Raw genomic sequence first — 23,138 nt, forward strand, 5'->3', positions numbered from 1 at the left:
AGGGGGGTGACGTTTGTTTCAGCTGCACGAGGGGTAAAATTCTGCTTTCGGGACAGGGTCTATTTTTCCTTACTCTCTATCAGCATAAAGTACTTCCAGCGAACACTTTGAATCAAGGTTCCATTTAGAGATACTTTATTCATATTTAATTACAGCCTGTAGCCCCAATCTTTAATTACGGTTTTTTATAAGCCGGCTAGGAACATTCACTAGCAATCAATAATTGTGTGTGTGTGTTGTGTGTGAGTGTGTGTAAGCACAGGAGGGTGTGGGTGTCTGACGTGCTTCCTGATAAAGGGGAAGAGGGTGGCTGCAGGGGCCCCCCGGAGGTGGTGGGAGTGCATGGATGGGGTGGGGTGGGCGGGGTATCTGCCCAGCAGTTTCCCTGCGCCGAGCGGGTAGTGCATCCTCACTTGCCATGCCTCTTTGCTTCCACTGGTCAAATTGAGGATTTGGGCAAGTCCTCACAGCTGGGCCTCGTTCAGGGTGCTGAATGGGCACCTGGGCTTTGGTGGTATCTTGGGACCCCCCCGACCCCTGGTGGGAGCAGGGAACTGTGGGAGGCCCCCCTCCCCATTCCCTGGGGATATGGGGGACCAGTCTTCCTCTTACCCTGAAGATTGGGACATGCTTGCCTTGACGCGTTCCTCCCCCCGCCTCCCCGCCCCCTGCAGCGCTCCTGGCAGCTGTTCCTGCCACACAGCCCTAGTGATGCCACGTCACTCTTCAGTTGCAGTGACTCTGCAGCGTCCCTGCAATGACTCTGATTTGAAGACTGGTTGTCCTTCTCAGAGAACGAGCAAGTGTTCCCAGGGAGCCAGGCGGAGGCTTGGGGTGGGAGCGGGGTCAGATGACCCCCAGGTCCCCTTGCCCATCCTAGCTGCCGGAGGTGAGGGTCTGAGTTCACAGCTTTTCTCTAGAAAACATTCTCCTTGGTGCTCCTTCAGGAATTACCAGAGGCTTTCCAAGGAAGTGGTGTTGATCTCATTATGTTACGGACAGGAATGTTGCTGAAGTTCCATCTCCCTTCGGTTCCTGGATCCCAGTCCCAGCAAGAGGGTGGGGAGGAAATGGAACTCTCATGTACTGGCCTCTTGGGGGTACCGGGCACCATGCCCAGGTTTCTTTCATCTATCCCTGCTGGGGCCTGAGAACACAGTGTGTCAGTCAGAGCCCCTTCAGTTGTGTGTGACAGAAAACAACTCAAACTACCTTCAGCAAAAAAAAAGATATTCTAGGGTGGGCATCCAGGCATGGCTAGACCAGGGGCTCAGCCATTGTGACCAGGATTCACTCTCTCTCTTGACTCTGCTTTCCTCTTTGTTGCTACTGTGTGACCCCTGGTAGCTCCAGGCTTCAAGTTCAATTTTCAGCTTCAAGTTGAGCAGAAAGAAGGAGAAGCACTTCTACAGTTTAAGCAAAAGTAAAACAATTGAGTCTGATTGGACCACTTGGGTCAATCTCTGATGTAATCAGTGTGGCTTGAGGTACCTGGGGTTCTGAATGATCAGGCCAGGGTCTCACCCCACTCTGGAGTAACCGGTGGAGCCCACCTAGGTAAATCCCACTCGTGACATGTGCTTTTATGTGTGAGGCCTTTGGAATAGTAGCAGTGTGGGAGTAGGATGGTCCAGCCATTTCAGAAGGAGGAAAGAGTTGATACAGTCCCTCTCCGATAGAAAGAATAGTGGGTTCAGTCCTTCAACAATATTTGTTTAGCACTGACTAGTTCCAGTCCTGTTCTAACTGTAGGGAAGTCAGCAGCAAACAAAACAGAAAAAAATTGCTGCCTATTTGGAGCTGATGTTCTAACGCGCTATAGGGCTGACGGCCCTTTCGTTCTTAGTCTAAGCCCAGGTCCAGGATAAAGCGTTCTTGTGTGGAGAGACCCAGGCTGATTCAGGGGGATGAAGTGGGAAGAATCTGGCCCTTAGGGAGCCCAGAACTCACGAGGGAGGGAAAAAGGCAAGTTGGGGAAGGGGGCAATAGGAGGGGTACAAATAAATACCCAATAAGGAAGAAGGGGGACGGGAGGCCAGTCTGTACCCATCTCCCGTGACAGAAAAGGGTAGGCCCCTCCCGTGTTGCCTGGACCTTTGGCCCCCGCAGGATGTTGATAAATGGCATGGAGTTAGTGAAAGCTACCAAAATGATGACAGGACTGGAGGGAGTGATTTATGAGATGAGATTAGCAAAGTGACGGTGCAGCCTAGCAAACAAAGGGATGGGGTGGTGGCCGTGGGTCGTGTGACCTCTGAAGTCCAAGGAGAGGAGAGGGCTGAGGGGTAGGATGGAGTGGCTGCTGCCGAAGGGGGACGAAGAGAGGCAGCAGGGGCACGGACTGAGTGGACCTCAGCATGAGAGCCTGGGTGGTGTGAGAAGGAGCGGAGGCACGTGGCATACATATGCACATTTGCGTGCGTGCGTGCGTGCGTGTGTGTGTGTGTGTGTGAGTGAATGTCTGGCCTTTCCAGAATTGTGAGGCTATACAGGGAATTCAAGAAATGGAGGGGATGAGAATTTCAGACCTGGACAATTTTGCAAAAGGCTTTTGGGGCCCTTCTTCCCATCTGGTAGAATATTCATGTCTGGACCATCTATCTGACCACTCAAGTCAGACAGACCTTTCCTTCAGGAGAAATGGCATTTCTAAGACGGAAGGAGGGGAGGAAGAAGGGAAGAGAAGATGGAAGAGTAAGGGGTATATGTTCCATTTCACAGAGAAAGTGAGGCGCAGAAGGGGCAGGGATCTGCCCAAGGTACTTGGGGTGGCATCACACCTGAAGACCAAAAGCAGGGCTCTGGTGTGCAGAGATCTCTGCCAGGTGGCTGGGTCAGGAGTGGACTTGGGGACCCATGTTGAGGCTCAGGCAGCGACAAGTGGTAGCTGTTGGGTTTGGAGCCTCTAGCCTGGGCTTCCTTGAGCTTTCCGGATTGGCGGGGTTGGAACATCTTCCATCGGATCCCCGGGCTTGGGCTGCCCTGGACCCAGGTTCTGTTAACTTTTGATCATATCCATATGTGAGAGCCTCGGAGACACAATGGTGAGTAATTAAATAGGTGGATGACGCACGGTTCTGAACACTCGAGATGGCACTCTTTTGGCTTTAAATGGAGGTGCTCAGGGTACCCCTGCACAGGTATGAGACCCACCCTCCACGTGTGTTTTCTGTCTCACTCCCTGCCCTGGTGGCTGGTGTGAATTTCCGTGGCACTAAAGGGCCCAGGCAAAGCAATTGATAGAGGAGAAAATCTGTCTTGGGGGCACTGGGCAGTGCTGGCCCTGGCCCATCCGCCTGGCCCCTCTCACTGAATTGCATCATCTTAATTGTTCTGTCCTCTCTCCACTCTTGACAGATTCATGATTTGTTCATGAGCTTTGATGACACCCCTCTGGGAGCTGCCTCCCTGGCCCAGGTCCACAAGGCGGTGCTGCATGATGGGCGGACGGTGGCCGTGAAGGTCCAGCACCCAAAGGTGCAGGCTCAGAGCTCAAAGGACATTCTTCTGATGGAGGTGAGAGCCTCCCACCTTCCCCTTCCTTCATACTCGTTCTACATTTCCCTGGGATCCAGGCAGTCCCAGTGAAACCGGTTCAAGGCCTATAGTTTGGAGTGTGGCCCTTTGAGCAGCAGAGTGAAAGAGGAGAGCTTGAGACCACAAAGGAGGTGTCATGACAGCGCTGTGACCAGGGGACCCATGGCAGGGTTGCTTGATTTTTGATTCATTCCTGGGAACTGTCTGTGGGTGGTCTCAGGACACGGTGGGCAGCTGCTGGGGCCAAGGAGACCTCAGGGGGATATTGTAGAAATGAGACGACCCACAGGTGACTTCCTTGGAGGTAGAAAAAGTTACTTCCTAATTTGTTAAATTATAACAAAAGGGAGCATGTGGTCAGTCAAGGGATGTGGAAATGACAGGCAGATCACATAGAAATATTTATGCAGATTGCACATTTGCTTCCCTGATACTTTGCTTTGAATGAACAAAACGTGTCTGCCCTAAAATGGCCCTGGGACAGCTGTAGTGGGGACTGTGCCTCTGGACTTTTCTAGCTCCATGCCTGGAGCAAGGAAGAAGGGTGAGTGACCAGGGTTTGGGCGGTAGCCAGCACCCCCAATGGAGGTCAGCAGTCTGCCTACCCTGCCAGCTTGTCCCTCTCCTTCCTTTTCTCTTTCCCTTTCCTTGGTTCCCTTTCCTCACTTTGGACACTTAGTTTATTCTTCCAGCTCACTTTGACTAAACTTAACACGTACATAGGACACAAGAGTGAGTGACCTGCATCTTCATCTTCAGGGGAGCTCCCCATTTAGTGGGGCAGACAGGCTTGTACACAAAACAGCCCTTGACTATGAGCTCCGTCAAAGGGGTGTTTGCAGAGTGCTGTGGAGCCCTGTGCCTGGAATGTTGGGGGCATCAGGGGGGCTTCACCAAGGCACCCACGAGACAGCCGGGCAGGGGAAGGATGACCCAGCCTGTGTGAAGGCCCTGAGTCTTAGGGGAGCAGGGTGTGCTTGGAGAGCTTCAGCTGGTTCAGATGGAACGAGCTGGGCGTGGGTGCAAATGAGGCTGGGAAGGTAGGCAGGACAGAACATGAAGGGCCTCGTATTCCAGGCTCAGGCGCAGAATGGTATACATAGTAAGTACGTATTTACTGTGGAACCGAGCAGATCTGATTTTCTTCTGTAGTCAGTGGGGAACCATTTAAGAATTTTAATCAGGGGAATGTCGTGATCAGATGTGCCTTAGAAATAAAAGTCTGTTGACAGTCTGGAGGATGTATTGGAAGGCAGAAAGACTGTAGCCAGGGAGACTAATTGAGGGGCTGCAGCCTTGGTCTGAGAGAGAAAAGATGATGCGAACCCAGGCAGTGTAATGGGGGTGGAGGAGAGGCATGGATTCACAGGGTGGAATCATCAGGACTTTGTGACCAGCTTTACATGGGATGGGGGGAAATACTGGTATGAATGAAAATGAAAACAAATTGTAAGTTTCTGGCTTAAATGATTAAATTTAGGTGCCTTTAACGATGTGTATCAGTCGGGATTCAGTTGGGGGAAAAAAGAACTTGCTCTAGGTATTTCAGAGGGAATTTAAAACAGAACATGGGGTTCACAGGGCATGGAATTGCTGAGAAGCCAAGTGGAATGGTGAGATAGTCACCAATAGTGGGAAGCCACTGCCACCCTCCAGGTGGAGGGACAAGGAGGAGAGGTGGTTCCCTGGAGCCCAGGTGCTGGGCCCACCTGAGGGGAGTGGATCACAGACCTCGGGCCTGTCACCTGGGGTTGGAGCCACAGATGCTGTTTGAGGCAGTGGGTGTTTCACCTCCTCCTGTTCCCCCCGCCCACTCCCCTGTATTCCACCAAACCTAGCTGGAAGCCGGTTGGCAAGGGAGCCTGGGGAATGTAGTTTCTTATGAGATTAAGGGGGTGGGATGGATGTCAGAGCAAGTGGAGTGGGTGACGGAGCAACTCTGTTCTGTAAGACATTGCCGTCAGCAGTTTTAGATCAGGATCTCTCTGTCGGTCTGCAATTCAGGCTGGAAATACAGATTCTGGATTTATCAGCAAGGAGACTCATGGGAGCTGAATCTGGGGCAGTAGCTGAGATGACTTAGAAAAGCTATATAGAGTAAAAATAAAAGGAGGGGGCAAAGAAAGAGCTGTGAGGAGCATCATGCCCAGGAGGATGAGATCCGGAGGGAACTAAGAAGGCATGGTCAGAGGGATTAGAGGAGAGCCAGGACTGAGCAGCTACGTCCAATGAGAACAATGTAGAGAAGAGAGCACTGTCAGTTATCTAGCATCCCAACTGATACAACCACTAGTCTGCGTGATGAACCACCTGAAAACGCAGTGGCTGAAAACACCAGTCGTGTATTTTGCTCATGACTCTGCAACCTGGGCAGGGTGTGGCAGGGAGACTCATCTCTGTTTTATTTGGCGCCAGCTGGGGTGGCTTAACTGCAACAGGAGGACCCACTCACACGGCTGGCAAGTTGGTTCTGGCTGTTGGCTGGGAGCTCAGCCGGGGCTGTGGGTCAGGGCCTTAGACCCTCACCAAGGCCTCTCCAAGGCTGGTTGGGCTTCCTCACAGCATGGTGGCTGGGTTCTAAGAGGGAGTGTCCCAAGAGAATAAGGCTGAAAGCACATCATAGTTTTATGACCTAGCCGTGGCAGTCACGCAGGTTACTTCTTCCGTACTTTATTGGTAAGATCAAGAGTCACAAAGTCCCCCTTGGTTTAAGAGGCAGGGAAATAGACTCTACCTCCTGATGGGCGAGTGGCACGGTTCCAGAAGAGCATTAGAGGGGGAGGTATTGTTGCAGCCGTTTTGGAAAATATAATCTGTCAGAATTACGGCATGTTGTCAAATGCAGTATAAATTTGTGAAGCTCTGGAAAGAGTATTTTGGGTTTGGCGACTTAGAGTTCTTGGGAAGAGCAGGGAGAGTGGGGTGAGTGGGGTGGAAGAGAATTGAGGCCTCAGGGAGCAGAGACGGTTAATGTAGACTACTCTTTTTCATGTTTAGCCATGGATGGTGGGGGAGGGTGAGTATAGTGGTTAGAGCAGAGCACAGGATTAGCGGCGGGGACCTGGGGCAGGCTGTAGCTGATGGGGAAGGGGCAGCAGAGCCGGAGACTTGGAGATTTAGGAGAGAGAAGTAACCGATAGATCTGGTTTAGGAGGGGCCTGGAGGGATTGGGCTCCAAGGACACAGGTGGAAACGTTAGGCTTTGGCAGCCTTTGCTTGAGGCTAGAGGAAGGTAGTAAGGCTGGGTACAGATGAGTGAGTGGGGCAGAGGGGGAAGGTGGGGAAAGTGGACAGCTGAGTCGTACCAGCCTGATAGCCTCTATTTTTTCTCTGAAGTAGGAGGTAAGACCATCTGCTGAGAAGGAGGGGGTAGGAGGTGGCATGGAGGCTTGAGCGGGGAAATGAAGGTTTGGAATATTGCTGGGTGCAGTGGAAAAGGGAGCTGACCGGGACTCGGGAGCGGGGTTGCCGAGTGGCATTGGGCAGCCACCTGGAAACCTTAGTTTTCTGAAGCATCAGTCAGTAGCTATGGAACAGCCATAGATGCAAGTGCACTGTGAGTCTCGGAGGATCCCTGGGTGTCCTGGGACCCAGCAGCCATGCCTGCATTAGCTGGGAACCTGTCTCTGCCCGGTTGTGCCAGCAGACCCACTGGGGCTGGGAGGACAGCTGACATCTTTTCTTTGCTCAGAGCCTCACTGCTCCCTAAGTAATGGTGGCCGTAAGGTCGATATCAATAATAGTAGTAATAAAAATTTGGCATCTTCCGGCCTGAGATAAGCATCAGATGCTTTTCTTGGAAATTACCAGCCCTGTGACTATGTGCAGAGCACAGAGTGGCTCCTTCGCAGTGGCTGGGGCTGGGATCGCGAGGCAGATCAGAGACCCGCACTCACAGCCTTCAGGAGAGAAGCTGGAAATGAGGCCTGAGGTCACCACCTCCATGGACCGTCAGCATTAGCAGCAGCAGAGTGATACTGCCTTGTCGCTGGGCTTGGCCTCTGGTGGAAAAAAGGCCTATCTGGTCACCCTTTCTGCTTCACAACTAAGAGGCGCCAACTGGAAAGCTCATTTGGTTTTTTTTTTTTTTTTTTTTTTTTTTGCGGTACGTGGGCCTCTCACTGTTGTGGCCTCTCCCGTTGCGGAGCACAGGCTCTGGACGGACGTGCAGGCTCAGCGGCCATGGCTCACGGGCCCAGCCGCTCCGCGGCATGTGGGATCTTCCCGGACCGGGGCACGAACCCGCGTCCCCTGCATCGGCAGGCAGACTCTCAACCACTGCGCCACCAGGGAAGCCCTCATTTGGTTTTATATTTGGAATGAGTATTACTATTTTCTTCTAAGTCCAGACCTAAATGGTGCCTTGATTTTAGGAATGACACATACTCCAGTGTGCTTGGTAGGAAAAAAATGATTTCTAGGAGGCATTAGGGCTATCGTACCCACCAGAAACTTAGAGACAGAGGGGAGGCAAAGCCCGTGAAGAGCCTTCTGGTGTTTCTTTTCATGCCAATTCCAGGTATTGTGTGTCCTCATGCTTCTCTCCCACTGCCCACTATTGTCTCTCTCTCATCTCCAACCCTGTGATTGACCACAGCCTGGTCTTGAGAGGAAGAAAACCTGATTAAAGTAGTTCATACTAAGGAGAGAGTGGCTAATAGGCTTAACTTCTGGATATTTGCAGTTTAAGAAGTGGGCTTGTAAATCCAAACACATATCTGCTGCAAGGATAGAGGTTTGCAGAAATGAGACCTTTGAGAATAAGGAGGTGGGGGCTACTAGCCATAGCAGTGAGTATGGTTTCAACTGCATGTATCAGGACATCCAACTAAAAGTGGTATAAATAATAGTAACCTATATATATATATATATATATTTTTTTTTTTTTTTCCCTGCGGTACGTGGGCCTCTCACCACTGTGGCCTCTCCCGCCACGGAGCACGGGCCCTGGACGCGCAGGCCCAGCGGCCACGGCCCACGGGCCCAGCCACTCAGCGGCACATGGGATCCTCCCGGACCGGGGCACGAACCCGCGTCCCCCGCATCGGCAGGCAGACCCTCAACCACTGCGCCACCAGGGAAGCCCCAATAGTAACCTATATTATCTTACATTACAAGACATCTGGAAGTAGGGTCAGCTGTTTCAAGGTTGACTAATCCATCACTTCTTTGTGGTTTTTAAGGACCCAGGTTCTTTATGTCTTCCACTCTGCCAGCTCAGCTTCCTGGCTTGTCCTTCTAAGGTAGTGCCCCTCATAGCTGCAAAACAGCTGCGGGGTTCCTGCTGTTACAAGTAGATGACATCCAGATGCCAGAGAGGGCCTGTTTCTTCCCTCGTATTAAAAAGTAGCCCCTTAATAGAATTCATTTCAGTTTTCATTGGCCAGAAGCAGGCCCACATCCCCAAGACTGAATCAGTCTTGGCAGGAGGATTGGGACCACTTTGATTGGCTTAGACCAATCATGGTTTGCCTTCTCAGGCTAAGGCCTGCCTTCCTTGAAGGACAAGAAAGATGCAGAAAATTGAGGTTCTGTTAGCCAGGAAGTTGGCACTCAATAGCATGTACCACCTTGGTGTTTTGTGTCTCTTCCTCTTGGGGACGGGGATGGTCTCGGCGACAGCTGTTGACCAGTGCTAGAGAAACAGAGACTGACTCCCAGTAAATGGTGATGAACTTGATGGTGTCGGTGACTTTGCACAAAAGAGAAAGGCACAGCCAAGGGTGTTTTCAGCTTTGTCATTATCACCTGATGTTGTCCCTTTAATAGTTGGGGCAACTCTACTTCTAGATGCACGGCCAGTGACTCTTATTGATTTGAGTGGCTGTCCAGAGCCAGACTAATTGGGTCCAGAGATTGGAACAGTGATTCAGCAGCAAGGGGAGAACTGACGAGGCAGAGTCTGTCTGCTGGCGGGCTGGCTTTGCAGCAGTTCTTGCCTGCCCACGATAGCAGGGAGCTTAGCAGGCCGGGTCTCACTGCCATGCTCACCATTTGAGAACAGGGTAGGACTCAGTTGACCCATGAGCATCATTCCCAGGTCCCAATAGCACTATCCTGTATCACTCCCTGTTATCCCTTAAGCTTCTGAAATTGATGATGAACACCCCCGTGCTCTATCACCCCCTAAAGAATCTAATTCATGGCCAGGCTCCCTGCCCTTCATGTACCACCTGTCCCCAAGGTGCTCTGCAGCATTAGGGTAGAACTCTCTGATCTGAGCACCAGAATCCCATCCACCCACCATTTGATGTCATCCAGCCCATACCAAGGGACTCTAAAAGTAAAGACCTGGGACAGTTATGTTTTTGATTTTTTCTGAACAACATTTTCAGTGCATGCTGTCTGTCATCTTGTTTCTTTTCTGAATGTGTTGATTGAACAGTGGGTGGCTAGGTAATGTTTGTGTTGGCACAGAATCCAACAGCTGATTTTATTTTTTTTAAATACATTTTTAAAAGCCCCAGAGATGTAGACCATCCCATGGAAACTTCTCTTCACCCTGTAATTCTGCTTTCTAAAAAGTATGCACTTTAATAACTTATCAGAACAAAGATAAACCCCATGAATGGTAAGCTATTTGCAGCACTCTGAACTGATTTTCGATCCTTGTCGAACATCCATTTTTACCAGTTCACATCCGTGTAGGCGTTCTATTTAGTGTCCTGTTTTTCCATAGAACATTATTTCTTTTATAATATATAATAACTTGATAGCAGTAACTCGAATTTCAGTTGCATTTTACAGTTTACAAAGCTCTTTTTATGCCTTATCTCAAGCTTCCTATTGTATTGTCCTGTACTGTATTGCCTGAGACAGGGCTGCATAAAGAAAGAAGTGAAAAAAAAAAAAAAAAAACCCAACACGTGGGTCCAAGTCCCGCATTTGAAATTAAAAGCTATGTGACCTTGAGAGCTTTAACCTCTTGGATCTGATTCCCTTCTCTGTGAAATGGACAAGAAGAGGAAGAAATGAGAGCATGTATATAAAGTGCCTCATAGCGCAGTGCCTATGCCTGGATAATGATAATTCCCCCCCCTTTTTTTTTTTTTTGCTATTATAAATAGAAGTCACTAGTTTTCAAACTTTTACGTGACTCTCAATTTTTCTATTACATTTCTGTGTGGCTCATAATTTATTTTTCCTACTGTGAGCCAATAGCCCTATAGGAGAATGATTTCATTATTCTACCTTGAAGGAAGTATTAATTGTTGAATATACCTTGATTGATTAACAAGACTCCAAATCAAGTAGAATATTCTCAGGCATCTTAAAACTGTGGTTCCCCAAAGTTCAGAGGTAGTCCTTTCTCCACCAAAATCTTAGAGGCATAAAAACTTAATGCATTTGGGTAATGCACATGTGAACATATAATTATTTCTGGGGAGAGGGCAAACCTTTTGGAATGTTCATTTATTCATTCACTCATTCATTCATGTGAATATTCAGTAAACATCTGCTGGTTATTGAGTACGTGCTAGGCACTGGTGGAAAATTGGCTGCTGGAAGAATTTTATGGAGAAGATAAATTTGGGAGAAAAATCAAAAAGTCAAGTTGATAACAACACCTGTTTTATTTTCGTTGATTGCATCTGTTGTCAAAAAAGAAAGACTTGAATCTACTTAGGGCAGGCTGTTAAGAACGGAATTGAATAAAAACAGAAGGTGAGACTGAGGAGTTTTATTTTATTTTCCCAAGCCAAGAACAGTCTAAAGTGACAGCAGCCCAAAGCATTTTAGACTTGGACCAGACAAGTTTTAACCTGACCCCTCTCCCCACCCACGGTGAAGTTCAAGGGGTTGATAACCCCCCTGAATTATGTACAAAATTATGGGAGTATTTACATTTTCTGGGCTTCATAGCTGGCATCAAAATTTCAAATCGGTGACTTCCTGTAAAGGGGATGGTGTCCTATAAAGCTAAGAACCCCTGACTTCCATTCAAACAGACCCTCTCATTTTAAAGGAACGAAGGAAGTGACATGCCAACCACCACAGAATGCTTTTGAGACCAGTTTTATGAGTAGTGCAAAGTTTTTTGGGTTATGAATTAGTTTACTAATTAGTTATTAGCAGTTAATATCAATCAATAAAATCTTTGGCTGCTTTTATGATTCATGACATTAAGTATTAATAATCAATAGTACTAGTAATGACTAATCACATAATTGATTAGTAACAGAAGAGTCTTTAAAGTGCCTTTCAGTGCTGTTTGGATATTAATGATAATTAATGATAATTAAAAATTTCACAAATAGCAGTGACCATACAAATGATGAGGAGTTATTGTGTGGCCAGAAGCCTCATCTCCTGGTATAGACTCCACTGGGCTACATGTGGGTCTCTGTGTATACCTTGGTCCAAAGTCATTACCAAGAAGGTAATCAGTACATTTTGATTGAACAAATGAGTGAGACTCATTGTGGCTCCTTCCTTGTCCCTCCTGGGTGAGAAGCTCTGGAATCTAGGCTGGAGCAAAACACCCAAGAGGGTTCTTGCTTGAACTCAGAGCCCAGAGATTGGAATTCAGGTGCCTCGGATGACAGATGTGCCCTTAGCCTGGGCTGGGCAGGTGCTTCTGTTTCCTGTGCACCAGCTCTGCCTCCCCTTTGGTGACAGCTGAGGGCCATCTGAGGGCACGATGATGAGACAGGATGTCCGGCTCTGACACATGCGGCCTGGGCCTCACTGTTGCTACCTCTTCCTTCTTGTTTCGTGTGACGGAAACAGAAACAAAACATAAACTAAATCGATTATCATAAGGTCACAGGTCTAGCCCCTGAAAGACTAGACAAGACTTAAAGGAAATTAGACTGCAGCCGAATGTAATTAAAAAGGGTTTGAGAGAAATTGAGTATAATAACCCTGTGTAATGATTCTTTTAGAATGGCGTCTGGTACATTGCCTCGGACATAGGATTTAAAAACAAAGCTGTAGAATGCCTTGTAGTTAATGGCCCTACTTTAGATTTATTTCTTTGTGCTGCATGTGCCTAATACAGTGTTGGACATCATATCATAGACCAGGGCAAACAGAAGCATGAGACAAGGCTCATAGCTGGGGCTCAGTAAGGCCTTCTGGATAGACTGGGTGGTGTCTTGGTCAGCTCAGGCTGCCATAACAAAATACCATAGACTGGAAGGCTTAAATGACAGACACTTATTTCTCACCGTTCTAGAGGCTGGGAAGTCTAAGATCAAGGTGCCAGCTGATTCGGTTCCTGGTAGGAGCCTCTTCCTGGCTTGTAGACAGATGGCTGCCTTCTCCCTGTGTCCTCACCTGGCGAAGAAGCGGAGAGCCCTGGTCTCTCTTTCTCTTCTTATAAGGACACTAATCTTGTCACAGGGGCCCTACTTTCATGAGCTCATCTAGACCCAATTACTTCCCAAAGGCCCCACCTCCAAACACCATCACCCTGAGGTTAGGGCTTAACATATGAATTTGGGGGCTACATAAGCATTAAGTCCATAACAGATGGGGAAGGTCTCTTGGTACCAATAGGCCCATGGTTCTTTAGTTCTCGTTCCTTGTCCTTCTGCTCTAGCCAGGGCTAGAGATGGGGATTCTCAGAGGACTATACCAAGAATTACTGGGAGGATCTATCAGTGGTTCTCCCCAGGCCCGACTTTGAACACCAACAGGAGGGCTTATAGAAGAACAGGAGAGGTGCCTTCTGTGTCCCTCCCTCTCTCCACCCCCCACCCCCGCCCCCCCAGTGCTGGAACATCCCCCATGTCCCTGGCATCACCCTTGCTTACCCACTACAGTGCTATAGTCTGTGAACTTGTGAGACCATCTCAAATCCAGAGCTCCAGTGGTGGGGTAGCCTCAGAACTGAGTCCCTGCCCACGGAGGGGCCGTGGTGTGCTCTGCAGATGTCCCTGGGCTCTTGTTCTCTGCCAGTGATGTTTGTTTCACATAATTAAACTGACAACTGAAATGCCAGATAAGTCTTCTGAAACTCACTCTTTCATCACGTCCTGACTCAAGAGTCCACCGTGGGCCCAGATCTCCAAAAATCCAAGCTTTTTACCCAAGTGGTCAAATCCCTTATCTCTTACTCCTCTTGTCTTAGCCAACCTTGGTTTCTTATTCCAATTTGATTTTTTATCATGAAATATTTTAGATGTATTCAATACAAAAAGCATAGAAAATAATATAAATGCTCAGGTACCAACCACTCAGCCTAAGAAATAAACAAAATGTAGCTGCTGCCCCCTCCCAGCCCTTTATAAACAGGACCACAAAGCACAAATCTGGGAGAAGCAAAGGCAGCAATTCAGCAACGTGCTTAAGAACAAGGGTTTTGGGGCCGGGTAGACCCAAGGGGAATTCTGGCTCTGCTTCCTTGCTGGGCAAATTCAGGAAAATCACATAACCTCTCAGAGCCTCAACTTTCTTAATCTGTAGAATGCAGATGATAAGACACTGTGAAGAAGAAATGGAGGAATAAGGCAGGTAATAGCGCTTACCCAGTGCTGGGCGAGTGGGGCGCGCTCAGTAAATGGTGGTGGCGGTTTCTGCTCGCGGCTGTTGGGCTTTCATAATCTTGGATTTGGACTACAGAGATGGGCCCCAGGGGAGCCGTTTGCCCACCCACCCTTACTCCAGGGGCGGCCTGGGGACTTGTCAACGCCCAGACCCAGGCGGGAGGACAGAGAATGTACCTTCCTCGATGGGGGCCGTGGACAGACTGATGGGGTGCTTGATGGGTTTTAGGTGCTCGTCCTGGCCGTGAAGCAGCTATTTCCGGAGTTTGAGTTCATGTGGTTGGTGGATGAAGCCAAGAAGAACCTGCCTTTGGAGCTGGATTTCCTCAACGAGGGGAGGAACGCCGAGAAAGTGGCCCAAATGCTCAAGCACTTTGACTTCCTAAAGGTAGGAGGTCAGGGCCACGGGGCCCTGCTGGTCGGGCGGAAGAGGGCAGGGGAAAACTGGTCCCAGCCCTGAGCATCCCCCCCTTGCAAGACATGAGTGGGGACATCTCCTTCCTGAGTCTTCCTTCTGAGGGTGACTGATTTGTCCCTGGTGATGCACATTAAAGCCCTTGAAGGCAAAGTTATCGATACAAATTATCAAAGGGGATTGCTGACTTTTTGAACAAATATTTTTTTATTGAATAACCTGCAGTTGCAAGACCTTGAGCACTCCTGAGGGCCTGTAAGCCATGGTTTCCACCTCCACGAACCATGGGATGATGACATTGATGATGGTGATGGTGATAGCTAACGCTAGTATACTCTGGCACTGTTCCTAAAGCTTTACCTATATTACATCAGCTCATTGAGTACGCAGGTCTGTATCACACAACACACGTGTCCTAGAAATCTCCACAGTATGCAAAATCGCACAACAGAAACCACAAGGTTTATGGGCAAAATAGGGGTAGGCTTACCACGTTCAAAAATGTCACCAGTGACCCAGAAGATAAAAGCGGATAGGAACCTAATGAAATGGTAGCATCGTTTTACACATGGTAAGTGGCTAAGAAATACATTAAGACCACGGTACACACGCCGCTTTACTTGACGCGGGCTTGCGGAAGTGGGCGTCAGAAGAGTGGCTGCTTAGGAGTTACTGTGAAGAGGTGGAGGGAGGGTCCTCTGAAACTGGACAGCTGTTGTGACGCCAGTTACGGGTGAGTGTAGCCCATAACGCACGTGGTGATGTTTGAGGTGTGTCGGCTTCGTGTATCCCGTGTGGGTCAGCTGCGTAGAGTTTTCTGCGTTTCCGAGTATTTCTCACAGATGATACTGCACATAAGTGAATGTAAAACTTGTGTTATGATCAAATTGTCCCCTAATTTATCAGTCACATTGGAACAGATTTGTGTTTTCAAGTATTGACTAGAACTGCTGGTGTGATAGGAGACACTTACTGTGGGAAACAACATCAAATGACACAGAGTCCCAGCTCAGTGAGAGGTCCTGCTCTAAGGATTCAGAAGGGACTCCTGTGGGGAGCAGGGCAGGGAAGGCTCCAATGAGGAGTTGGCCTTGGAGCTGGTCTTTGAGGACTGTCCTGATGTTCCCCACAGGGCCCGTGGAGGTCAGAGTGAGAGAGATGCATGCCCACACCACTGCTCTTCCAACACATTTTGTCCATGGTGGGGCTTGGATTCATTTTCCGGGGGTACCGCTTCATCACAGCAGTGCAGGGGTTGGGTCTCTCTGGCAGTCTACATGGAGAGATTGACTTTCAACTCTTGGAAGAGATCAACCCTTTGCTCTTAACTGGGGAGGCCTGGAGAATGTGGGAGGGTGAGGCACAGGGCTCCAGGTACTAGTTCTGGAGCAAACAGTCAAGTGGGGCTCTTCCTGGGCAGGGTGTCTCAGCATGTGGACTGGAAGGTCTCTTGCTCTGGACTAAAGTATCCACGTGGCTTCTGAAGACATCCTGAGAAACAGAGACCGTGTTTATACTGTACTTCTGCTATCCGGATTGATGAATAGAGATGGGGAGACTGAGGGTGCATCTACCCTAGCTGCCTGAGAGCCCTAGAGCTTGGTTCACGGGAGGAAGACCTACAACTGTGATGAGCAGTGTGGCGTCTTGATACGCTGGTTTGGTGGAAGGTGTAGCCACTGGCAAAGTTCAGCTTTTTGAGTGAGTCGGGGGTCAGGTCTGTCCAGATGCCCCCAGTGTGCTTGACTGGCTTTGCCTTAAACAGCCCTACGAGGCAAATGCCATTATTCGTACAGACCCTCTTGCTTGGGCAAATCCAGATGATCTGGTAACATTGCCCCAGCCTTGAGCTTCAAACCACCAATTCAATGAAAACTTGGCTTTCTAATGCAAGTAATAATATTAACTAATTAGAATAATGCTGTGGGGTCTGAATTATGCTTCCACTTACGTATTCCTTTTCTTTCAGTCCATTATTCCACATTTATGGAGCATTTCCCGAGCCTCTTGCTGTGCTAGGATCTGGAGGTACCTAGATGAGTAAGAGATGGTTGGCTCCTGCCTGGGAAGACGTCCCATCTAGTGGGGGACAAACACACAGCATGTTGTTATAGTACAGGTTGGTTAGCACTATGCCAGAGACTCTTCTATGTTTCTGTGGATGCCCAAGAGGAAGTACTTAATTCCGCCTAGGTAAGGAGCTCAGAGGGGGCTTCCAAGACGTGTTGATTATACAAAGGGATAGGCAATGTTTACTGAATGTTTCTTCTGCGGCACTGAACACTATGACGATACTAGGACACTGAATCCTTCCAACAACCGTCATCCCATTTTACAGATGGTAGTCTTAGAGGAGAGGAGTTAGGGTACAAACGGGATTTTCTGACTTCAACTCTGAGGCTCGTCTAAGGACATTCTGTTGCCTCTTAGCCGGCAGGGGTGGTCCTCCGTGCCAAACAGAACCGTCTCCTCCACTGTTCCCATGGAAACAGCAAAATCGTCCCCTGGCTGGGGCCAGCTAGCATCTGTCAGACCAAGACATGTAATAATAATAATAATAACACAAATTTTTGAAACGAGGATGCCAAATGGGTAAATAATTAGTGTAATGATTTGACCTGCTGCTTCTAAAACCCGCACACCATTCCTAAGACAATGGTAGAATTAAGGCTCCTGAGTAATTAATTTTCTCTAAACACATAACAAGTGGGAAGCAAATTTTGCGTTGCAAACCCCGTTCAGCTCTTAAAACAGGAGATAGATTGCTTTTGCACACTGGCACCCCATCACAACATCTGTGCGTAATTAAGCCTCAGCAAAGAGTTTACCTCTCAGTGTGTGAGGCCTCTTCCAGTGGGGTTTAATAACCTCAGCCCTATGCTATAAATCTCTGAGCCTCAGACAAGCACTGAATGCAAATGTGGTGTCGGGGAGACGGGGAGAAGGTGATGGGGCAGCCAGGCCGAACGGTCAGACCAGGGCATTTGTAGATCTGGCATCAGAGTGTGTGTATGCTGTGGGGAGGGGACAGGACAAGCAGTGAGGTTTGTGACTGACCTTGGGGACAACTGGGACAAGATAGAGGGAGAAGCCTTATAACCACAGGGTTTGGGACTGGAAGGGATGAGAGTGTGTCTCTATATGTGGAGGTGGGGCTTGATGGGGGGTTGTCTCTTGAGCACTCCAGGGTTTTTTAGTGCTAGGTAAGGGGCCTGGGACTCTCCAGAAACTGTGGGCAAACCCTGAGGAGATGAGCATGCTTTTGGTGAAACATCATAACTTCCTAAGACTCTCAAAGATCAGGAAGCACTGATGTGTAATAATTAGTTAATATTTTTTACATGCCTGTGCTGTGTTAGACACTTTTAAAGTGCTTTATGTATATTTACTCTTTAATCGTTATACAACCCCACAAGGGAAATGCCATTATTAGCTCCATGTCAGCAGCAGGGAAGCTGAGGCCCAGAGAGATGAAGCCACTTGCCCAGGTTTACACAGTTTCCTGGTAAGGGACAGAGGCAGCCTGGCCCCAAGCCTGCATGTTAAACCTTGAGCTCTTCTCCCTCTGTAATAACTTATGGGCAGATCTGAGTTATGCTGAACTGTCTGTTGCATTAGCTCTCAGCCCTGGTTGTGTTTCAGAACCAGTGAAATTCTACGTGGCTGTCATATAGCAGCTGCCGTGTTGAGCACCAGGACCTCACACATGCTAGTAGGAAGTAAGGAGCGTCGCTTTCCTTGTAACTGTTTTCACCCTTTTACAGTGAGGGAACTGGCACTCAGAGAGGTTATAAAACTTACCCAAGTCACACAGCTCAGAGGTGGCAGAGCAGGGGCTCCAGCCTGACAGTCTGACTTCAGGTCTATGCTCTGCTCCACTGGGCTCGGCTAATGGGAAGACTGTGGCCCTGGATGACGGGGGGCTGGCCCGGACAAGCCAGGTGTGCTGACCAAGCACAGGAACAAAGAGGAAGCACAGGGTCAAGGCCAGTTAATGAGACTGAGGCCAGGGTTTGGGGCTGGAACTTTCCATAATCTGTGCCCTCCTTCCGGGGGTCAGGATTGGCTCTGGTATGGGGGCAGGCAGAGCCTACAGGAGTGGGGCCTCTGCTCCGTGGTGAGAAGTTTAGATGCCAGACCCAGAGGTCCTGATGGCCTATGAGGGGTGAGCAGGCACCCTGGCCAGGAGCCTCTTGGGGTTTATTTCTGTTTGGGCAGGGGACAGGGTGGTTCTTATTGCCTCTTCAAAAATTTTCTGTTTTGGGCTTCCCTGGTGGCGCAGTAGTTGAGAGCACGCCTGCCGATGCAGGGGACACGGGTTCGTGCCCCAGTCCGGGAAGATCCCACATGCCGCGGAGCGGCTGGGCCCGTGAGCCATGGCCGCTGAGCCTGTGTGTCCGGAGCCTGTGCTCCGCAACGGGAGAGGCCACAACAGTGAGAGGCCCGCATACCGCAAAAAAAAAAAAAAAAAATCTTCTCTTTCATTTTCCATTCCTTGATGGAAGAAGCTGAGGAAGGAATGGTGGTGAAACATTGCTGTTGGGGTGAAGTAAATTTCACCTTATAGCCCCGGAGCCTCCTGCTCACGCGATGATTTAGGGACAAGTCACTTGACCTTGTGTCCCCTGTCAAGCCAAGTTTCTCCTAATTGAGCAGGAGGCACGTTTGCATCTTGCAGGCATTTCCATGTTACATCCATCGAGGGGCAACTGCCGCGCTCCCTGAGCTCCCAGGACAAACCCTTCTGCCTCCCATTTTTTTGCTGTCTCTGCTGTTTCAGAGCTAAGCCGCTGAGGCAGGCGCACATTCCACTGGGAGACTGGGTTGGTTGCATTTGGAGGGAGACTGGGGGGAAAGGTGGAAGCGAGGGAACCCAGTACACCGGTGACCCTGACTGACGAGCCCAGGGAGGCTCCAGCTTTTGGGTTTTCTCTCTGGTCTGTGGCTCTTTCTTGGCTGTTTTGCCTGTTGCCCCAGGCGGGCATGGAGGGGAGGGGCCTGGCCTCCAGTTTCCAGAGCCCCAGGCACCCACGGCCAAGCTTGGGTCCCATACAATGCAGGGGAAGGACTTAACCCCCAAATATGTCCCTTTCCTTTGGAAGCCACCACCAACCGCAGCAAACTCGCCACTCATATTCTTAAAGAGATTTTTTTGAAGAATGCCAAGCGAGACTGAATTTTAAGTTCCGTAGGGTCACAGATTTCTCTAATGGCCTAGATGGCAAGAATTGCAGGAAAGGAGCAAACCAAAATGACACCTGATTTCAGTAGGAACTTTTGTTCCAGGGAGCCCAGGGTGTTCACTTGTACGTACGGCACTTTTTGTCCCCAGAGCTCCTTATTGAGATGGAGAAGGAACAATCTCCTTTCTAATGAGGGAAACTGAGGCATGGAGGAGTTAAGTGTCTGGACTCAGACACAACAGTTGTTAGCAGAACCAGGAACAAGAAAGGTTTCTTGGCTTGAGGGCTGCTATCTTACTGCTAGGTGAGCTCTGAGGGTTGGGATGAGGGAAGTCCTTATTCCCCAAAACACTTGAATTAGGTGTCCTTGCTTCGTCATTTGTAAGTGGAATAAACCCGTTAAGTTGTTGGGGAATCACGGCATGCTGAAATCCTGGTCATTCCTCCCTCCTGGCCATGGTGGGACTCACAGGTGTCGCTCACTCACATGGCAGCCCAGCAGTCCTTGGTGCAGCCCAATCTCGCGGCTACTCCTGGGGAAATCTTCTCTTTTGGGCTGTTGGGTGTCCTTGGAGTCAGAGTGGGTCGGAGAGCATATCAGTTAGGAATGCATTTGTCTGTAGGTAACTGACAACCCCATTCAGAGTGTCTTAAACAAGAAGGATGTATTTTCCTCACATAGCAAGAAGGCTTGTAGCAGTTGCCTGTTGATATTGTCTCAGTGGTTTGACAGTATCAGAGCTGGCATCTCTGTGATTTTCTTAGACTTTTCCTCATGGTTATAAGGTAGCTGCTGCAGCTCCAGGTATCACATTCACTCTCAAGAAGAGAAGGGTAAGAAGAGTTGCAATATTTACAAACATCCCTTTTTATTAAGAAAATAAAAACCTTCCTACACCCCCTAACGACCTCCACTTATGTCTCATAAGCCAGAACTGTGTCACATGGCCATAATTATTGCAGGGCAGGCAGGGAAAGTATTTAGTTTCCCCTGTCTCGGGGAAAGAGGAGGATTGGGAATAGGTGTTGGGTTAGGCTTCAGCACTGCCTGCCACAGGAGGCTTTAGGAAACGGGCATGAGAAAACTCATGACTTCGTGACTGAAAAATTTATCACTTAGCAAAAATTCATTCATTCAATCATCCATACATATAACACCCATTGCACAGGTGAAGAAACTGAGGCAGAGGGTTTATATTCACACGAGGAGCCTGAAATAAGCCTGGTGTGAGAGAGAAATTGCTTCTAACACCAACTGTGGCTCAGATATGAGAGGTTCCATGCATTTTCCCCTAAGTCCCAGTTTTAGTGTGGGCTCTTCATTGTGTCTGGAAGGCACTGAGGAGGGTGGGAAGCCCTTCTCTGGTCCCCAAGCAGGAGGGGTCACTAAAGGAGGCCTTGCGCCTCGCTGGTGGAGGCGGAACAGCCTACCCTTCTCTCTTGGCCTGCCTCCCGCTTTCCCCACCAATCCCTGCTGGGGGGCCTTCCCTTCTGTTCCTGGGAGGAGCGTGTGTTGATGTCTGGCTCATGTGCCTGTCTGCAGCCCCCTTGCCCGCAGCTTCCAGCCTCCTGCCTCCTTCTGACCTGCCCTTTCCTATTCCAGGTCCCCCAGATCTACTGGGAGCTGTCCACCAAGCGGGTCCTTCTGATGGAGTTTGTGGACGGCGGGCAGGTCAACGACAGAGACTACATGGAGAGGAACAAGATTGACGTTAATGAGGTAAGGTCGAGGGCACTTGGCTGCTGGCGCGGGACGGGGCGGGGCTGCCTAGCAAGGGCAGGTGTGTCTGGGTGAGGTCTCACGGTCTTGAAGTGGGGCCTGTTGTCTGAAGAATTATAACATCTCTGAGCACAAAGCAGCCTTACAGGTCCTCTATGGCAGCTCTCTGCCCATCTCCTAGAAATGGGGTTGGCAGCAGGCAGTGGGGTGGGGCACGTGCTGAGCCCCACCTGCCCCCACCCACAGCAGCTCCTGCCTGGACAGGGGATTACCATCTGTCTTCTTGTGCCATCTGAGCCCCACAGTGCAGAGAAACTGAAGAACAATGGTGCAAATCCATGGGACTTAATCCTCTGCCCTTTGGGCCCTGGACGCACCTCCTCCCTCTTCCTGCCCTCCCCAGATCTCCAGGTACCAGGCCAAAAGGGCGCGGCAGTAGCCAGCTAGTGGCTTGGAGCGAAAAAAAGAGGGGCTTCTGTCTCCTGCCTGCCACCTGATTGGCCTCAGGGAAGGCTGACCGGTGGGCTGGGGCCTGTACCCCATTTTCTTCTTCTTGGTCACCATGGGGTCCCACAGGTAGGGATGAGGTTGTCTTTTTTCCACCAGCATTCATCATTTTTTAGTCCTACTGTGTGCTAGGTGTGAGGGTTCAGAGAGGAACTAGACACAATTCCCTTTGTCAGGGAGTTCCCAGCCTAGCACTGAAGTCAGGCACACAACTCTATCCTTGTAGCCATCTCTCAGGCAACGCAGCGAGGGGTGAGCCAGTCCCCAGGGAGCCACAAAGAAGAAGTGCTCACCTCTGCCCCAGGCCGGCTTCCCCAGCAGGATGAGCGGGAATTTGCCAGAGATGTGTGTGTGTGTGTGTGTGTGTGTGTGTGTGTGTGTGTGTATGTGTGTGTGTGTGTGTGTGTGTCGGGGTGGAGGAGTTGGGGGCGCAGAGGTGGTCCTGCAAGGAAGTGTTAAGGAGTGGTGAGGTTTTGCAGGGCTGCAGGCAGATGGTGAAGGCCTTGGGCATGACCCCGAGGTACTGGGGAGTCACTGAAGGGTGAGTAGTGCAGTGACATGACCCCTCTGGCTGGTGGGAGGAAGGAAGGAAAGGGACCAGACCCAGTAGAAGCGAATGCTCTTGGCTACTCCCCCTCAGGCAGCACACGACGATGAGCCTGTGGTCCCAGTGGTGGCCCACACTTTGGCTGGGTGGTCCCAGTGGAGGAAAAAGCCACACTTTGGCCCAGCAGACGAGCCAGTGGGAGCTGAAGGAGTGTGCAGATTGTGAGCCCAGGCCTTGGGTGCCTGTGTGGCCTCTGCAATGTGGACGATGATAGCCTTACCTCTAAAAACGTTGGGAGGACCTCAAGAGTTAGTGCACAACAGTGCTTAGAACAGTGCCTGGTGTATGCTGAGCACTCCAAAATGGCAGCAGGACTGTTGTTTCCACTCTTTTCTTTGGGCTCTGGCCCTTCCTTCCTCCTCCTTTATCTCCTTTGACGGTGAATGTTTGCTGAATGCCTGACTCCCTGTGCCAGGCCGTTTTCTCCATGATAAACTCAGGAGGGAGGTCTTATTGTCTCCATTTTGCAGATGAGGAATCAGAGATTCAGAGAAGGAAGGTAACTTTCCCAAGGTCACACAGCTAGTAGAGCTAGGATGGAAACCCAAGTCTCTCTGACTCCAGTACTCCTCTTAGTTCATAAAAGGAGGGCCTGCACCAGAGGGTATGGAGCTGCTGCCAGGAGCCTGTTTAGCCACAGCTGGCCTTGGGTCCTGGGGACAGCTGTTGTCCCCTGACT

The 23,138-nt window shown here is 49.8% G+C and overlaps 1 protein-coding gene across 8 annotated transcripts in view; it reads left to right on the forward strand.

Moving 5' to 3' along the window:
- ADCK1 (aarF domain containing kinase 1) overlaps positions 1-23,138 on the forward strand; it is a 112,102-nt gene that overhangs the window by 68,611 nt on the left and 20,353 nt on the right. For 7 of the 8 annotated variants that reach the window (XM_030831906.2, XM_030831913.2, XM_060295119.1 and 4 more), the window contains 3 exons: positions 3,358-3,516; positions 14,257-14,415; positions 21,229-21,345. In XM_030831906.2, coding sequence (XP_030687766.1) covers positions 3,358-3,516; positions 14,257-14,415; positions 21,229-21,345 — 435 coding nt within the window. The remainder of the gene's footprint in view (positions 1-3,357; positions 3,517-14,256; positions 14,416-21,228; positions 21,346-23,138) is intronic. The other variant, XM_030831911.2, reaches the window with a different exon arrangement.

The sequence above is a fragment of the Globicephala melas genome, chromosome 2 (assembly GCF_963455315.2).
Source record: "Globicephala melas chromosome 2, mGloMel1.2, whole genome shotgun sequence".
Classification (NCBI taxonomy): Eukaryota; Metazoa; Chordata; class Mammalia; order Artiodactyla; family Delphinidae; genus Globicephala; species Globicephala melas.